The sequence below is a fragment of the Schistocerca cancellata genome, chromosome 8 (assembly GCF_023864275.1).
Source record: "Schistocerca cancellata isolate TAMUIC-IGC-003103 chromosome 8, iqSchCanc2.1, whole genome shotgun sequence".
In the NCBI taxonomy this organism is placed as follows: domain Eukaryota; kingdom Metazoa; phylum Arthropoda; class Insecta; order Orthoptera; family Acrididae; genus Schistocerca; species Schistocerca cancellata.
Window position 1 is genome coordinate 310924151 of NC_064633.1, and position 20177 is coordinate 310944327.

General features: G+C 46.5%; 1 protein-coding gene and 1 pseudogene across 1 annotated transcript in view; both read left to right on the forward strand.

Annotated features, from left to right (window-relative positions):
- The first annotated feature begins 395 nt into the window (after positions 1 to 395).
- LOC126095266 (fat-like cadherin-related tumor suppressor homolog) overlaps positions 396 to 20177 on the forward strand; it is an 892347-nt gene continuing 872565 nt past the window's right edge. Inside the window, exon 1 of the mRNA XM_049910026.1 lies at positions 396 to 3342. Coding sequence (XP_049765983.1) covers positions 517 to 3342 — 2826 coding nt within the window. The 5' untranslated portion in view covers positions 396 to 516. The remainder of the gene's footprint in view (positions 3343 to 20177) is intronic.
- Positions 7466 to 7583, forward strand: LOC126095985 (5S ribosomal RNA; annotated as a pseudogene).

Here is a 20177-nt window from a genome sequence, read left to right on the forward strand (position 1 = left end):
AATTTATTTTCAAACCACGCAAAGCACAGTGTAAGAACACGGCCCTCGCGAGGCGGACGAAGCTGCCAACATAACAATAACTGACCGTCACGATTTTCACACATCCAAAGCACTATGCTGTTTATATTTGACATCACTGGGTGAGAAGACTTGTACTGCAATTTTCCCCCTGCTGCAGGGTGAAACAGTATTGCTACCGTAATGAAACGCTGACGGTGTTTATTTCTGTGTGTCGGCAGGTCGCGATGAGCTGAAGCGGCGAGCCCCGCGATGGACGCGGCAGCGAGCCCGCGCGCCCGCCGCCTGCAGCTGCTGCTGCTGCTGCTGGTGTCCGCCGCCCCCGCGGGCGGCCCGGCGCCCGCCCCCGCCTCCAGCCCCTCTGCCGGCCCCGACGCACCGCGCCCCTCGCCTCCCCCGCCGCCTCCGCCCGGCGCCTTCCGCTTCACCAGGCCCGCCTACAATGCCAGCATCCCCGAGAACTCGCCGCCCAAGACGTACGCCACGCCCGAGGAGCGCATGGGCGTCGTCACGGCGCCCGACGACCCTCGCGAGGCGGACGCCGTCATCCGGTTCAAGATCGTCGCCGGCGACCGCGACAAGTTCTTCAAGGCGGAGGAGAAGCTGGTCGGCGACTTCTGCTTCCTGCTGCTGCGCACGCGCACCGACAAGCTGGACGTGCTCAACCGCGAGCGCAAGGACCGCTACGTGCTGGACGTGCGCGCAACCAAGTCCTGGCGGGGCAACTCGAGCGCCACGCCCCTCATCGCCGACACGCGCGTCGCCGTCACCGTACTCGACACCAACGACCTCAACCCGCTCTTCTACCCCACCGAGTACGAGGTGACCGTCCCGGAAGACACGCCCTTGCACCGCAGCATCGCCCAAGTGTCCGCCGAGGACGCCGATCTCGGCAGGAACGGCGAAATCTACTACAGCTTCCTGGACGCCACGGACCAGTTCTCGGTGCACCCGATGACCGGCGTGGTGTCGCTGACGCGGCCACTGAGGTACACGGCCAAGTCCGTGCACGAGCTTACGGTGAAAGCGCAGGATCGCAGTTCCATCCTCAAGCACGGTCCCCAGGCGAAGGCCAGCACGGCTACCCTCAAGGTCAGAGTCCAGCAGGTGAACCTGTTCGCTCCCGAAATCTACGTGCGGCACCTGCCCGACATCGCGGAACATTCCAACGCCGACATATACGCCATAGTGCGCGTCACAGACCGTGACAAGGGCATGCACGGTGAGATCAAGAGCCTCGATATCGTCGACGGCGATCCGGACGGCCACTTTCGCATAAAACCTGCTGGGAAGCCTGGAGAGTACAATATCGTCGTAGTTCACCTCCTCGACCGTGAGACGGCGCCTCAGGGCTACAACCTCACGCTGAAGGCGACGGATATGGGCATTCCGCCGAAGGAGACGTACAAATCCGTGCCTGTCCACCTGACCGATCTCAACGACAATGCTCCCGTATTCGATCGCGAGATCTACGAAGTCGAAGTGCCGGAAACGGCGCCGGTCAACACGCCAGTCATCCGCCTGAAGGTTACCGATGCCGACGAAGGCAAAAACGCACAAGTTTTCTTGGAGATAGTAGGGGGAAATGAAGGCGGAGAGTTTCGCATCAACCCCGACACTGGCATGCTCTACACGGCGGTGCAACTCGATGCGGAGGAAAAGGCCATGTACACGCTGACGGTGTCGGCGATAGACCAAGGGAACGCGGGCACCAGAAAACAGTCTTCCGCCAAAGTGAAAGTGACGGTGGCGGACACCAACGACAACGATCCACTGTTCGAAACGCCGGAAGCGACAGTGTGGGTGGACGAGAACGAGCCGGCGGGAACTACCGTCACCAAAGTGTCTGCCAAGGACCGCGACTCCGGCGAAAACGCCTACATTTCCTACAGCATCGCCAACCTGAAACCAGTGCCTTTCGAGATAGATCACTTCTCGGGAGTCGTGAAGACGACTATGGTGCTGGATTACGAGTCTATGAGGAGGCAGTATATTCTCAGGATACGTGCTTCCGACTGGGGTCTTCCGTACCGCCGACAGACAGAAATGCAGTTGAAGATTAACGTGAGAGATATCAATGACAACAGACCACAGTTCGAGAAGGTTGACTGCTCGGGCCACGTGCCGCGCTACGTTCCGATCGGCACGGAGATCATAACGCTCTCGGCTATAGACTTTGACGCAGGAAGTATCATTAGCTACCGTCTGGTCGGCGGCAACGCGGACAGCTGCTTCGGTCTGGACGCGACCTCTGGAGTGCTGAGCGTCACATGCGACCTCACGGATGTCAAAGTGTCCGAGCGGGAGGTGAACATCACCGCGACGGACGGCACCCACTTCTCGGACATCGTCCACGTGCTGATCAACCTGGTCAACGCCAAGAGGAGTCTGGGTTCGCCGGGCAGGATCCTCACCGACGAGACCGGAGCGTTCGAGTGCCGCGACACCGGCGTGACGCACCGCCTGACGGAGATCCTGGCCGCGGGCGAGCGCAACAACGCGCCCTACGACCTGCACCGGGAGGACTTCGCCATGATGCCCAGCCGGTACGGCGAGAACGTGCACGCGCCCGAGTTCTTGGACTTCCCGACTGGGATCAAGGTGAACGAGTCGGTGGCGCTGGGCACGACGCTGGTGAAGCTCCGGGCCAGGGACCGCGACCTCGGCTACAACGGGAAGTTGGTGTACGGCATCTCGGACGGCGACTACGACTCCGTGTTCCTCATCGACCCAGAGACGGGCGAGCTGAAGGTGGTGGGCCACCTGGACCGCGAGCGCGAGGCCGAGTACCTGCTGAACATCAGCGTGTACGACCTGGGCCGGCCGCAGAAGGCGGCGTCGCGCTTTCTGCCCGTCACGGTGCTCGACGTCAACGACAACGCGCCCAGGTTCGAGAAGGCGGTGGCCAGCTTCCGAGTGACGGAGAACGCGCTCAACGGCACGGCCATCTTCCGCGTGAACGCGACCGACGCGGACCAGGGAGAGAACGCGCGCGTCTCGTACTCGCTGGTCACCGACACCGACGACTTCGCGGTGGACGCGCGCACCGGCGTGCTGACCGTGGCGGCAGCGCTCGACCGCGAGCGGCAGGACGTGTACGAGCTGAAGGTGCGCGCCACCGACGGCGGCGGCGGGGGCGGCAGCGGCGACGTGCCGCCCCTGTCCTCGGACGCCATCGTGCGCATCCTCATCGACGACGTCAACGACAACGCGCCCGCCTTCGCGCTGCCCTCGTACACGGTGAAGGCGCGCGAGGACCTGCCCGTCGGAAGTGTCGTCGCCGTCGTCGGCGCCAGCGATCCGGACGTCGGCGCCGGAGGGCAGGTACGTCTGTGCTCGTCTTTTTTCTTTGTTGTTGTCGGTACTTAGCTTCGCCGCTAGTACATGTACTCACAGGTTGAGCCTGTAAGCGAACCGAACCCTCGTTCAGACGAGCACAGAGGAGCGGCTTACGTAGACTGTCGGGAGCTTTCGGCACCACCTCAGTGGAATCACTCTGTGTGGAGCTCGGAATCTACCCAATAGACATTACGATGAAATACAGAACTGATTAAGGAAAGGCAAACCTACGTTTCTAGCATTTGTAGACTTAGAGAAAGCTTTTGACAATGTTGATTGGAATACTCTCTTTCAAATTCTAAAAGTGGCATGGATAAAATACAGGGAGCGAAAGGCTATTTACAATTTGTACAGAAACCAGACGGCAGTTATAAGAGTTGAGGGACATGTAAGGAAAGCAGTGGTTGGGAAGGGAGTGAGACAGGGTTGTAGCCTGTCCCTGACATTATTCAATCTGTATATTGAGCAAGCAATAAAGGAAACAAAAGAAAAGTTCGGAGTAGGTATTAAAATCCATGGAGAAGAAATAAAAACTTTGAGGTTCGCCGATGACATTGCAATTCTGTCAGAGACAGCAAAGGATTTGGAAGAGCAGTTGAACGGAATGGACAGTGTCTTGAAAGGAGGATATAAGATGAACATCAACAAAAGCAAAACGAGGATAATGGAATGTAGTCGAATTAAGTCGGGTGATGCTGAGGGAATTAGATTAGGAAATGAGGCCCTTAAAGTAGTAAAGGAGTTTTGCTATTTGGGGAGCAAAATAACTGATGATGGTCGAATTAGAGGGGATATAAAATGTAAACTGGCAATGGCAAGGAAAACGTTTCTAAAGAGGGAAAAATTTGTTAACATCTAGTATAGATTTAACTGTCAGGAAGTCGTTTCTGAAAGCATTTGTATGGTTCAAATGGCTCTGAGCACTATGGAACTTAACTACTGTGGTCATCAGTCCCCTAGAACTTAGAACAACTTAAACCTAACTAACCTAAGGACATCACACACATCCATGCCCGAGGCAGGATTCGAACCTGCGACCGTAGCGGTCACGCGTTTGCAGACTGTAGCGCCTATAACCGCACGGCCACTCCGCCCGGCAAGTATTTGTATGGAGTGTAGCCATGTATGGAAGTGAAACGTGGACGATAAACAGCTTAGACAAGAAGAGAATAGAAGCTTTCGGAATGTGGTGCTACAGAAGAATGCTGAAGATTAGATGGGTAGATCACATAACTAATGAGGAAGTATTGAATAGAATTGGGGAGTAGAGGACCTTGTGGCACAACTTAACTAGAAGAAGGGATCGGTTGGTAGGACATGTTCTGAGACATCGAGGGATCACCAATTTAGTATTGGAGGGCAGCGTGGAGGGTAAAAATCGAAGAGGGAGACCAAGAGATGAATACACTAAGCAGATTCAAAAGGATGTAGGCTGTAGTAAGTACTGGGAGATGAAGAGGCTTGCACAGGATAGCGTAGCATGGAGAGCTGCATCAAACCAGTCTCAGGACTGAAGACCACAACAACAACAACAACATAGAGCTGCTGTGTACTGGCATAAGGTGCAAAGGCACGACCAGATTCGAAAGATCACTGGAGTATGAAACACTCCCGTTATGCCCTTTATTGGGTTTTATGTGATATACCGAAACCACCAAACAGTTAATTATTTTGAATATATGACGGTGTGCTTAATGGATGAAAGGCCATGGGTTTTTCTGTTATGGTTTCGGGGGTATTTCAACCGAGTGCGGCTGTTCTGAGACGGAATAGTTAAAGATTGAAAGTTTGCCTATTATTAAAGACCGTAAAGGTTGCGATATACAAATTGATATGTATTTTCTACTAACACACAAATTCTGAGGCAGTTGCTACCTTCGCCTTACACGTTTTCTTAGGGTTATATCTGTTATTGGTTGCTGATTTGAAGTACTTCGTCACACGCAACGACGATGGTTAACATTCACCACAATCCTCACTGCACTCCATAGTTGTTGCTGGCCGACGCGGTTGACGCGAAACACGTAATTCGGCACTTGTCACTTTTGGTTTTATATCACTCGCGAATCGGTATCGACGAGGGTCAACACCACGACGATCAGGGGGACGCGCTCAGTTGTCACACTCCGGTGAATTTAGCATTTACTACTCACTCGGCACATCCGCCATTGACACTGTACTCAGCTCGATTACCATTGTTGCCCGACTTCCCAGTACTCCTTTCACTCGACACTCATCTCACTGCCTCCTGCAGCGCTCGACAATCGATTCCTGTCTGCTATGGACGTGGGCGTCGGATACTAATATCCCTTACAAGTACCAATCGACATAAACGGCAACTAAAACATTGAAGGATGCATACCTGACAAGGTGTGTGGGGCACAAGCGATAGGGCGTTTATCTGGTAATAAATGTGCAACCAGTCGCTTTTTTACGATTTATTCAACCAAGAACATGTTTTCCGGCCACTACAGGCTCATCGTCATATGGAGGTGTTACAAGAACATTATGTTGTGCACCAAGTGTAGCTAGATGCAGTATTGGTGCTGATGGCGGAAATGATGGAAATTTAGTAATCGGTGACGAAACATTTACTTTCGGGTTCGTAAATGCTCCGTCACCGATTACTAAATTTCCGGCAGCATCACCAGCACTGCCGGCCGGAGTGGCCGAGCGGTTCTAGGCGCTACAGTCGGGAACCGCGCGACCGCTGCGGTCGCAGGTTCGAATCCTGCCTCGGTCATGGATGTGTGTATGTCCTTAGGATAGTTAGGTTTAAGTAGTTCTAAGTTCTAGGGGACTGATGACCACAGCAGTTAAGTCCCATAGTGCTCAGAGCCATTTGAACCATCTGAAGCATCACCAGCACTGCATCTAGCTACATTTGGTCCGCAACATAATGTTCTTGTAACACTTCCATCTGATGATGAGCCTGCATTGGCCTGAAAGTATGTTAATTGTTGGATAAATCGTAAAGAAGCGACTAGTTGCTTATTTATTACCAGATAAACGCCATATTAAATTACAGTCGCAGTTCGTCATCCATAATGGATATACTGAAAAAAAAGTGATTAGGGCCGCACGCTACACCAGTTCTTTCCAGATGTAAGGGAGGGACTAAAACTCAAACGTATCGATCCCAGCCGCGGTATGGTCCGCTTACTAACAGGACACGGCCCTTTTCCCACGCTCTTAAACCGCGTGAGTCTGAGGCAGACACCAACTTGCACACTTGGTGAAGAAGGCCCTCCGGAACACATCGTCTTTTTCTGCGGACGTTATACCAACATCAGACACACAATACACTTAATCCTCAACAATACTGAAGACGCCATACACGCAATGCTCAGAGTCGAAGACCAATAGACCATGTTAAACACACTCACTGACGATATATCCACAGCGACATATAGAGAGTAGGTTCGAGCCAGACAACGAGCCTATATGCAAAGACAGGAAGGAATCCATAGGTTGAAAAACAGCACTGATTCCGACATAGAAGCAGGTGGTTGCACTGATTCCGACATGACCGTAAAAGAAAATAAATAAATACCTTAAATAAGCAACACAACACGGAAAAAAACCCGTTCGATTTAGATGAAGAGCTGCGATTGGCGGTCGGTGGCTTGATGGACTATACCAAGCCACTCACCATCATATACAATTGGTGAAGGAACATTCTTCCACTGTCGTTTTCCTATCTTCTGTTTTTATTATCCTAAAAATATGGTTATGGTTTATAATTCGATTTTCCAAAATTTTGTTAATTTCATAAATGTTTAGCATCTTGTATCTATCCATCTTAAATGTAAGAATATTGTTTATTTTAGAAATGTTTTCCCAAATTTATAGCATGTCTGAAAGTTATAACAGGTCGTAAGCTTCTTCTCTGTCTTCATAAATTCCTATCTTCCATTCATAAATGTCTAATTTTAAGACTTTTTTATTACTTTTAAGTTTATAAGTATTTAAAGCTGCATTATTATTAATCCTTTTTAAAAATAAGAAATAACAAATAAGTACCATCTTTACAATTTCATATAGTGAAAGCACGACCTTTCTTAGTAACAAGTTGGCAGGTCATTTGTAAATGGCAGCAAATAAATAATCCAACGGCCTTGCCTCCGTGGTAACACCGGTTCCTGTCAGATCACCGAAGTTAAGCGCTGTCGGGCTGGGCTAGCACTTGGATGGGTGACCATCCGGTCTGCCGAGCGCTGTTGGCAAGCGGGGTGTACTCAGCCCTTGTGAGGCAAACTGAGAAGCTACTTGTTTGAGAAGTAGCGGCTCCGGTCTCGGAAACTGACATACGGCCGGGAGAGTGGTGTGCTGACCACATGCCCCTCCATATCCGCATCCAGTGACGCCTGTGGGCTGATCATGACACGGCGGTCGGTCGGTATCGTTGGGCCTTCATGGCCTGTTCGGGAGAAGTTTTTTAGTTTTTTTAGTAGCAAATAAATAAATTATTATTCTTTCCTTCCCCTCGCTCCATATGGCCATGTTGGACGGATGGGCGTGGGGAGTCGCTGTCAGCAGATATAGTTTGCCACACTTCGCCCACAGGAGAGTAAAAGTCTAAGAAACAAAATGGTTAAAATGGCTCTGAGCACTATGCGACTTAACTTCTGAGGTCATCAATCGCCTAGAACTTAGAACTAATTAAACCTAACTAACCTAAGGACATCACACACATCCATGCCCGAGGCAGGATTCGAACCTGCGACCGTAGCAGTCGCGCGGTTCCAGACTGCAGCGCCTAGAAACGCACGGCCACTCCGGCCGGCCTCTAAGAAACATATTGTAAAAACTGGATTCGGCCACATGCGAGTAAAATTCTAAGAAACATACTGTAAAAACTGGACGTGGTGGTTGACAGGAAAGATTGTTATGCTCGATAGAAAGACAGCTCACCAGTTTCATAAGTTAAACCATAAAAGGCTGATTTGTTGATTAGTTAAAATATAGACATAGCTGAATGGGAAATGAGTGTTGGTCACGAACCTATAAAGATAGACAGTTGCGTAACGTAGAACGTAATAGGCCGACGTGTTGAGTGATTAAAATAGATTCATAGAACGGGTAAGGGTATCATGACAACGTAGCATTCGAGAATAGCGTGTAGAGGGTGGTTAATGTGCATGGATGTTTGGGATTTGCGAAGAGTGAAAAGAGGTGCGGTTCTGGTCCAAGATTTAGGAAGTGGGTGGAGAGGAATGGAGGGGACGAGAGCCTTGACAAGAGGAGGGTGGTAGGGATATCCTAGACGGGGGCGGATTTACGGTCAGGTAAGGGACTCTTTTGCCGGCCGGTGTGGCCGTGCGATTAAAGGCGCTTCAGTCTGGAACCGCGTGACCGCTACGGTCGCTGGTTCGAATCCTGCCTCGGGCATGGATGTGTGTGATGTCCTTAGGTTAGTTAGGTTTAAGTAGTTCTAAGTTCTAGGGGACTTATGACCACAGCAGTTGAGTCCCATAGTGCTCAGAGCCATTTGAACCATTTTTTAAGGGACTCTTTTCATCCCGGTTTGGATAAATACGCTCTCTAATTAGGAATAACGACTGTGAGCATATCGGACCCCCAACGCTGTGTGTGTAATGGCTGTGCTGCGGGGATCCGGGAGTGCTAAGCGCCTGAATCCATACTCAGCAGAAAAAGTATCACAGTTTTCGAGTAAGTAATGCACCACACTTTTCCCGCAGCCAACAACAATGGTACAAAGGCGAAACCTTATGTATGCGAAATGCGCGCACAAATTTCCTGTTTCTCCCCACAGATAGCGTAGCTCCAGCAGTGTTCCAAAAAGGCATGTGTAAGCGATGTGCGTTACAAAACAGCGTGTCGTCACTTAATTTCTTGCTGCGGATAAAGAAAGTGTTGGGAACATTCACCGAAGTTCGTGTGCAGTCTATGGAGCATCTGCAGTCGATAGATGGAGCCCTTCGAAGAGTGCAAAGGACCATCTCGTTGATATCATTTGGTACTAGACTCACATAAGGGTTAGGTGTAATTATGGGGTTGTGTCCGGCTGACTTAGTCATAAGATGATTACAGTCGATAATACTATGGGAAGGGCATGTGAAAACATTAAAGTAATTACAAACTTAATCCTTAACATTTGGCAGAATGAAAGGGAGACTTGAAAGACTTGAACAGGGCGACAGCAAGTATTCATCAGTGTCAAGGGTATAGTCAGGATTTCCCCAGAGAAGGGTGATAGGACTGCTATTATTCCATGTATACATACATGAGTTGGCAGAAAGGGTGGGCACCAATCGCAGGGGTGTAGAGAAAAGTGTTCAAGATGAGGGTCTGTAGGACGATAGAAGACGACTTAGACGCGATTTCTAGTTATTGTGATGAATGGCAGCTGGCTATAAATGTAGGAAAATGTAATTTAATGCAGATGAGTAGGAAAAACACACCAGAAATATTCGGATACAGCATTAGTAGTGTCCCCCTTGACACAGTCACGTCGTTTACATATCTGGGCGCGACGTTGCTAAGCGATATGAAATGGAATGAGCTTGTGTGGATTGTTGCAGGGAAGGCGAATGGTGTAGGCTTCCCGTACACTGGGAAAATTTTAGGCAAGTGTCGTTCATCTGCAAAGCTGACCACATATAGGGCGCTGGTGCGACCTACTCTTGAATACTGCTTGAGTGTTTGGGATCTGTACCAGGTCGGAGTAAAGAAAGACATCGAAGCAATTCGCAGGCGGGCTGCTAGACTTGTTACCAGTAGGCTCGAACAACACCCAAGTGTTACGGAGATTCTTCGGGAACTCAAATAGGAATCCTTGCAGTGAAGGGGACGTTGTTTTCGAAGAAGACTGTTGAGAAAATTTAGAGAACTGGAATTTGAAGATGAATGTGGAAGGATTGTACTGCGTCCAACATACGCTGCGCGCAAGGACCACGAAGATGAGATACGAGAAATTAGTGCTCATACGGAGGCATATAGATGGTCATTTTTCCCTCGCTGTAGGTCGTAGGATGGCTTGCGGAGTATCTACGCAGATGTAGAACAACAGCTCGTAGGTTTTTTAAGATTTTCTCGTGTGTAAAAGAAAGAATAAAAATTAAACATCCTGAGACATACAGTGGGATAGTGCACTTTTTGTCAGGACACGGTGCGTATCCGATGCAATTTCGTAACACAGGGAAACGACGAACTCCGGCTAGTGAATGTGGGGAGGAGGTGGGCTGCGCTGAACATGTTTTTGAATGTCCTGTATACTTGCCAGTTGCCTCAATTAAGAGGCAGACCATCACCGAGGAAAACTTCAGTACTGTGAGCGTGATTCAGAGTTATACAATTAGCAGTGCTAACAGAGAAAGTGTAAACCCCACGCAGCTGATACACCAAAGAGAAATGCTGCAGCGTGGCGAAAAATAGGCGAGAGGAGTCATGTGGCTTGGGAGCACGCATTGGCACCAATACTAAATGTAACACAATCTAACAGATATGTCTTCTGCCAAGAAACAGCCTGTGATAATTAAAATTACGAGGGTATGTCGATCATTACATGAGCCCTGCGTGGTCCTGGTTTAGCTCTGGTTGTTCATCATGGTGTCCACTTCACAGTCACATCACCAAAAGTCAAGTTGGACAGCTTAGAAGAGTCAAATGTCCCTGATGGATCTGTTACACAGGTGACACCCAGTGACTAGTTGGCGTACGAGATCATTGAGTTCTCCTGACGACCTCATTCTGCAATTAGTGCTTCTTTGATGACAATAAAATACTCATCACTACCTTCTATACAGGCAGGTACAGTTGTGGACAAAACGAGCGTGACCCCTCGCCTTTTCGTTATGCTGATCCGCACAGCTTTAAAGTCTGCTACACAGCATAACATTCAAGGCGACGAAGTGCTACCAACATACTATGCACAGGTGTGAAATTGAAAAACTATCCGAAATTTGTCAGACTGTTCTCAATCATGTGTAACACTATATTAATGCTGATTAGTGTGTTAACCACAACACCTAAATATAAGATATAAATGAAAGAAGAAACGCTAATTAGTATGAACTGTACTAATAAAAATGAATTTCAGTTTATCGAGATAACATAACTGTTTTAGTAAGACAAGAGTACCCCAGATCGTTACGAATTAGCAAAATATTATGCGGATTCGGCTGCGAAATGGTCTGTGTCAACGTTCAGACGAGTCATACTGGATTACCGTTGCTGACCTACCATTAAAGTGTGCAAATGCGTGAAGATTCATAACGAAATTCAGTTAAAAATCATTCAGTGCCACACTTAAGTCAATTCAATTATTGAAGAAGCGGAAAAAGTAGGCAGTAACAAGTATGAAATTCTACAAGAGTTTCATATCGACATCCACAGGCCGCCGGTACAGAATAAAGGTAGCAATAAAACGTATTGGGGGCGCGAGAATTTCTTAAAATTCTTTTACTGATAGTCTATCTGCCTCCATCGGCAATTACAAATAGTGGTGAAATTTCCTGGTAAATTAAAACTGTGTGCCAGACAGAGACTCGAACACGGTGCCTTTGTCTTTCGCGGGTAATGCATTATCAACAGAGCTACACAAGTGCGACTCAGGACCCGTCCTCACAGCTGTACTTCCACCAGTACCTCATCTCCTACCTTCCAAACTTTGCAAAAACTTCCATGTGAAACTTGCAGGATAAACACTTCTGGAAGAAAGGATTTGGTAAAACATGACTTAGGCACAGCCTGGGAGAACCAAAGAGGCCTAGCATGAATAGGGGAAACGTGGGGGACACACATATAAGTGCCGTTGCAAAACAAGGAATTTTTCTTGTCTCTACTGTGAAACACCATTGAAGTTAGCAACTGAGAAAAATAGCTGCAAATATTAGCAATACTTGCAATGCTAAACTCAGTTGTTTTACGAGTAGCATTATACTGTGGGTTTATTTCGTTAATTTGTGTTGTGGACGAAACAGGTTGCTAACGTTAACGAATGTTTCTTTCTATATATACTTACAGAAGACTATCTGCACATACTGCGGTTGTTTCACTAAATTTTTTGTGTCTTATTTGGATTAAGTACGTTATCTACATGTTAGACTTCCATCAATCAACAATATTGTCAAAACCGCGATACATTATTTTTATTATCTATTTGATAAAGCATAATTTAATAACTAAAAGATAATTTGACAGGATAAAAATGTATCGCTTGAGATTATCGTTTGAGGATCTGGAATGCCTTTTTTCGCTCTGAACGCTAAAGGGAAATTAAGCACAAGTCTTTTTGTCGAGTAGAAAAAGAACATGCGTGTATGGGCCTGCTGGCGATGCAAGGTAATACAGATAAGGCTGGCAACGAATTTTGGCGATACACCCAAAAGTTAAAGGAGGTCCCCTAAAATAACTAAAGCACAAATTACTGTTTTAATAAGGGAAGTATGATAGAGACAGCTGGAAACAGTGGAAGACTGAAAAAGCAAAAAATAAACTCGTGTCAGGAACAAGAAAGAGACCTCAAACAATAAGGAATTGCAGAGATAACGAGAAAGGGGACTGAATAGCATTCGTCGGAGGATGGGTCGGGGGGGGGGGGGGGGCGACTCCGCACACCAAAGAGGTCGATACCACCTGTCATTCAACAGCAGCTGAATTGTTTCTCCTATTCTGATTGTCCCTTCCTGCCGTCTTGCTGGATACTGCGAAAACGAATGGAAACAAGATGTAGAAGACATCACTTTATTTATTTCTAACTAAAAAAAACCATGCACTGGTATCTGAGTTGTGGGATTCTGAACCGACTGCAAGAGGGAAGGTGATGTGAGGTTCAAATTACAAATCACGGCTGTATGCCTTATGTAAGAACATGGAATGCTTTCAGACTAACAATAGTTCTAAAGAGGTTTAAAAACTTTTGGGTAAGAAGTTTCCGACGTGTGGGAAATTCGTGATAAAGGAGAAACGTATGTGAAATGGAATAAGGTAACAGCTCGCTCGTCCCAGAAATTTTGACTTTCCCGCTATCCTGACAGCCTTTTTCAGAGCAATATTTACAGTTACCGCCAGCGATACGGGCAGCTTGTAAGTTTCTTGTCAATGAAGTGTGAATTGGGGTGTTTGAATAAGCAAATCGAAATGGCCGTCAGGATTAATCATTTACGAATTCATTAGAGAAAACAAGAGAATCGATCGAAACAAGTAATCTCGCCTCCGTGCAAGGGCCTCACGAATACGGATGTCGCTAGCTAATTTGGACAAGTCATCATAATGTTGTATATTTGATACCCAGCGATAAAGGCCTCCTCTAGACTTCTCCATTCAGTATAGTCTTCAACTATACACATCTATATCAGCATCTACACTCCGCAAGGCAACCACAGTGTGTGGTGGAGGGGACTTTGTGTACTGTCACATCCCTGTTTTCTTCTTCCAGTAGTGAATGGTTCGTGGGAAGAGCGACTGCTGGTAAGCCTCTGTGTGGACTCTGTGATCTCCAATTTTACGCTTATGGTCTTTTCGCGAGATACGCATAGGATGATGTAATATATTGAATGACTCTTCTAGGATGGTATATTCGTGGAACTTCTAACACTAAATCCCACCGTCATGCAGAGTACCTCTCTTGCATTATCTCTCTCTGGAGTCTGCTCAGCATCTGCCTGACGCTTTCGCGCGTACTAAATGAACCTGTAACGAAAAATGCTACTCTTTTTGGGTCTTCACTTTCCTTTATCAGTCCTGCCTGAACGGATCCCAGACTGAAGAGCAATTTTCAAGTGTTGGTCGAACGAGGATTCTGAAAGCTACCTCTTTTGTGGTTCTGACATTTTCCCTGAGGAATCTGTCTGGCATTTGTCTTACCTGCAATTAGTTTTTGCGCTCGTTCCACTTCAGATCGCTCCGTACGCATAGTCCTAGCTGTTTTATGGAAATAACTTCTTCCAGTGATCGTTTATTGATACAATAATGGGTCTTCCTGCCGTTACATTTGTTTCTGTTATTTTCTGTTTCGCTCCACTATACGTTGGTCCTGTGCCGGTCCTCTGGTATTTCGCTACAGTTTTCTAGCTTCTTCTCTTCAACAATAGCAACATCCGCGAAAAGCCTAATGTAACTTTCGATGTTTTTTACTAGCTCATTTATATACAGGATGTCACTAGAGGAATGGTCACTATTCAGGATATAACAGGAGGAATTATTCGAAGCAGTAAAGTCTAGTAAACATAGGCTCTAAAATGCGTACGTTAAGAGCTAGAATCACTTCCTTATCTTCGGTACTGTGGAACAAACCTCTTCTATTGCAAGCTCTCTCCTTTCCACATTTCGGAAGGTGGTGTTATGGACAAAAAAAAAAAAAATGTTCAGTGAACATGAACACTGACTTGCGTACCTTAAGAATCATGAGCACTTGTTCAATAGCGAAGAGCTCGTGTTTGCTAGACTTTTTGCTTCGAATGGATTTCCCTGCCATATCGCTGAATACTGACCATTACTCCTGGGACAACCCGTATGTTGTGAGAGGTAATGGTCAAATAACGCTCCATTCGAGCACGCCCGAAGTTACTTTTACGTCTCGAGATATCGCCCGTTGATAATGCCATGCTTTGTTCTGTTTTCTGGAAAATCTTGAAACCAGTCTCTGATATTCCGTACGCTCGCATTTTGTTCGTTAGGTGCATGTGCAGAACTGTATCCACACTGGTCCTGCATTGTTTCCTAATGCAATCAACTCATTTCCATCAGACGGTCACGCGATCTTTCCTTAACTCGTGAGTCAGACAAAAACTCTACACTCGAACCATAGGAAAAGTGCACCAGTAACGATGAATAAATTACGCACGTGAATGAACACATCAATCTAGTTAAGGTTTCGAATGATATCCGGAAAGCTACCATAGTGCTGGACAAGTTGGAGAGGTATCAGATGCGATAAAGAAGTTTCCGTTAGAAGGCCAGTACAGTCCAGAATCGGCATGCTGATCTGGCAAAATCCCCTTCAGCATTCGGGCAATCGTCCCCCGACACATCAGATTAAAGATACCCGTTTGCTAAAACACCGTGTCCTGCTGCATACAGAAGTCCGTAACTGCACATCCTCGTCCGACAGGAATCGTCAACCTTCAAGGCCTTTTTTAACGGACTGGAGACGTGATAACCACATGGGGAGAGATCTGGACTATAGAGCGGGGGCTCGAGTATCTCCCACTTGTCCTTAATGGATGAGGCTGGCCTCCCAGATCGACCAGAGTGTAGTGTCGAACGCGACCAGCACGGATTTTGGCGCACCATTGCACCAGTCACGTTCTTCATTTTCCGATGGATGTTCATTCTACGTCAGCCAAAAAAAGAACAGCGCATTGGTCCTGTTTCGACGCATTTGATAATAACGTCGCCATAGTTCGCTTTTCCGAAGAACGATGCTTTATACCCGTATTGGAGTCGCGCTACGTTGCATACATTCCACAGCATCCTGAACCGAAAACTTTTTGATCTCCCCTTATATATGCGAGCAACGGGAGGAGGCAGTGGAACATGATGATAGCGTGTTACCTGGCCTTTGTCGGTAGCTTCTCGACGTGTAGTAGCAGGTTATGGATCGATGCTGTAATGGTGGTGTAAGAAGTCTTCACATGCTAGATGTCATACCATGGTTTTTATTTCGGGATATTTTGACTCTAATCCGCATTTCATCTAAATCGACATCGCAGTGTTGGTTGTTTTTATGACATGTCCGAAACAACAGACACCACTCATTCTTATAATTTAAAAGATTAAAAACGGAAGAAGCTACAGCAAACTTGTGGCGTGATATAAGGAGAAAACTTAAAACTTAAACAGTTCATTCATAATTACAATCTGCTGCTTGTAGGTACATAACATGCCTTTGTCTGTAAAATGTAAACTTTCACGGCCGGAAATGTCACAATTAACTTCATGTTCCGGGCTGTTATGCCGTGATCGAATGAATTTGACTTTGAAATGCAGCGTTTCGTCCCCGTCTGCGGAGGACATTTTCAAGGGGGCTCGTAGCTTCTTTGAATGTCCGATTCACACCCTGGATCGCTACTCACTACAGCAAAATTCCGCTTGCTTCCGTGCATGGCGTGACGTCACAGGTTTTGAATGCGCGACCGCAATTGGCCGTTGTCGACTACCGTCGTTTGCTGTTGCTGTGACCCCACGGTGAAAGACTGGAACACGTCTACTTCAGCACCGGAATCCACATATCATTCAATTTCACGCCCTCCTCTTTCCTATTGAAATTCCGGGGGTGTTTTACAATCTCTACCGCCTCTCTGTAGTACGTTTCATGGTAACTGCTTGTGGCTGCCAGTATTTGATTCCTATCCAATTGAATGTGATGGTCTCCTGGCTGAAAATGACCGTATGTGGGCCGACTGGATCCGTACATCAAGTAAATCAAACGGCATAGTGATACAGCCGGAGGACATAGAAGTATTAAATTAGCTTCTATATGGTATCGCTATTCACTATGGTTCCGCTCAGTGAAGTGTTGCAACAGTTGAATCGGATTTTTCATCCCGATGTTAGAGAACTGTTTAAATATTGCTTCACAACCACATATTTCAAACTCAACGATGAGTTCTATTTACAGACGGGTGATGTCGCTATGCGGAGTCCATTAAGCCCAGTTATAGCGAACGTCTTTATGGAAAAATTCGAGGATCAGGCGTTGCAAACTGCGAACAAGAAACGAAATATTGGTTCCGGTACGTGGATGATATGTTTGTTTTGTGGCGGCGTGGCAGGGAGGAACTGGGTCGTTGTCACAAACATCTCAAGGGGATCAATCCGAAGATTCAGTTTACCGTAGAGGTGGAGGCAGGAGAAATATTGCATTTTCTTGATATGCTAATTTTCAAGAAATAAGGTGATAGCATTGGCCACACGGTTTACCGAAAATCCACGCACAGACTATTACCTACGCCGTGATTCGAATCACGACCCACAACAAAAGCGACGCATAATAAAACGACTGGCGGATAGAGCAAGGAAAATCTGCGAACCAGAGTCTCTTGACGCAGAATTAAACATCTCATGAATGCATTGTTCAATAATGGTTATTCATTTGCTGAGTGAAAATACCACCGCGTAGAAATCATAGCGATGCTCAAGCGCCGGTGAAATGGAAAGTTTTCCAACCTTTCATTAATTACGTTACTGACCGCATACGAAAAATCTTGAAAAAGCGTAACACTGCGGTAGTTTGCAAACTCACCCGAGAGATACAGGTTCACCTAAAATCGGCCAAAGTGTGCTCGCCAACCTCTCGAAAAAGTAGGAACTTTAGGATTCTGTGTAGTTGTGGGGAGGTACTACAAAAAAAACGATCACAAAAGACGACTAGATAAGCACAAGGGCAATTGCAGAAGAGGGGGGACTGAGACATCAGCTGTTGCAGAATATGCTTTGCAGTGAGGAGGCCACCACATTCATTACGATAGGATTCAGGTACTGGCAGCTACAAACGGATATCATGAAATGTTATACAGAGAAACCATAGAGATTGTAAAATACCCACGGAATTTCAACAGGGAGGACGAGGGCGTGAAACTGAATTGCAGGTGGATTCCTGAGCTAGGGTGCGAATTGGACATCCAAAGAAGCTACGATCTCCCTTGAAAATGTCCTCCGCAGATGGGGACGAAACATTGGGTTTTAAGGTGAAATCCATTCGACCACGCCATAATAGCCCTTAACATTTTGTTAACTATGCCGTTACCTGCTTGTAACCCTTGAAAACGAACCAATTAACACGAAAAATAGAGTTATTCAGCCTCGATTCTCACCTTGTAGCACTGAACAAAAATGTTCAAATGTACGTGAAATCTTATGGGACTTAACTGCTAAACTCATCAGTCCCTAAGCTTACACACTACTTAACCTAAATTATCCTAAGGACAAACACAAACACCCATGCCCGAGGGGGACTCGAACGTCTGCCGGGACCAGCCGCACAGTCCATGACTGCAGCGTCTAAGACCGCTTGGCTAATACCGCGCGGCACCACTGAAATTCGCAATGTTGAAATAGTAGTATGGTCCCTGATTACAACATGATTTTTGAGTAGTTTGAAAAATTAGAATCAGTAGGATAATAGTGAAGATTTTATAATAGTGAGCTACTTATATATCACTCGTCAATAAAAGCAGCGACCGATGGCTAGGGTAAGTTTCCTGTTCTTTGCTTATATAATTTAATATTTTGATTCTACGTATTTTGAAACTGAAGAGGACAAAATTTATCCGTCTTTGTTAAATTTCTACGTGTGTTACAGGTAATAATAGGAATGAAAAACCGAAACGGTTATTTCAGAAACTGGTTACTTTGAGCGGTATTAACAGCCGGGTTAAACTGGCGTTGGAAAACCGGTTATTTCAGCGATAACCACCATCCATACCCGTTCCTGAGAAAAAGTGGTCTTAGCCGGTGGACAGACAGAGAGTCAGACAGACGGACAACAAAGCCATACTCTAAAAGGTGTTCCGTTTGTTCCGACTGAAGTAGCAGTGTGGAATCCTAAGAACTGCTTTGCATTACCGATGGATCTGATATCCAGTAATATAGGCTAAATTGTAAAGTTACGAAAGGGAATTTAGAAATTTCATACATGCGTAGCTGTGTGTTACGCTTGGAAAAGACTGCATGTAAGAAAAAATAGGTTACGTTAGGAGTGATTATACAGGATGTTTCCGTGAGAGCATGTCAAAATATAACAGGACGTAGAGAATGCTCCACTGAACAATTTGAGGCAAGGAACCTGGAGTCGGAGAAGCCAGGGGGATATGGAAGTAAATTTATCTACCGCTTTGTTTAGCGTTACTGTTTTCTATCTTATTCAAAACTAACATGCATACAAGTTTACATGTACTGTGCCGTTTATTTACATGTCCATTCTTTATTTCCTGCAAGAAAACAAGGAGGACGAGCCTGATTTCTAGGAAGTCATGATGCATGTTTCGCTTGCTTTACTTGTCCATAAGGGGAGGTCTTATTCTGAGGCCTGCGAGGTCGCCTGAACCTGGGAATGTGTAAAGTCACTTGTGTATGAGACCCCCAGAGGATACGGAGATGGAACAGTTGACCTCAGAGTCTGGCATGTTGTACACGTAACTTAGTCAAATATTTTATTCTGTGACTCCTGTTACAATTTTATATTGACAAGAGCTTCTACCTGTGAGCATTTCCTAACGAGAATTCATTCCGAAGTACGATAAATGTAATCTGGCTGTTATCTGAAGCCATGGCTTGGGATAATTCTTGTGTTGTCAATTTTATATGTGACGAGAGCCACTTGGCTTCAGCTAATCTAATGTACCATCTTGTGATGTAAAAAGGCTCACTCCTTCCGAGGAAGATATTTTTAGAAATATCGAAAGCTAGTACAAGGGCTAATAAACCTTTGTTTTGCAACTGGTTGCTAGATTTTTTTCAACCTCTTCAGATTTACACACTTGCTGTTTCGCAAGCCATGTTTAAGATTTTGATTTTATTCTTATTACGTCCTTAAGCTGGTTCAAAATGGTTCAAATGGCTCTGAGCACTATGGGACTTAACTTCTGAGGTCATCAGTCCCCCAGAACTTAGGACTACTTAAACCTAACTAACCTAAGGACATCACACACATCCATGCCCGAGGCAGGATTCGAGCCTGCGACCGTAGTGGTCACGTGGTTCCAGACTGTAGCGCCTAGAACCTCTCGGCCACCCCGGCCGGCCCCTTAAGCTGGCTTCTCTGACCCCAGGTTCACTCACTCACTCACTGGTTATACCGGACTCGAGAGTACATTACCGCAGCTACGTATTTTCGCCATCTGTCCCTGTTTCCT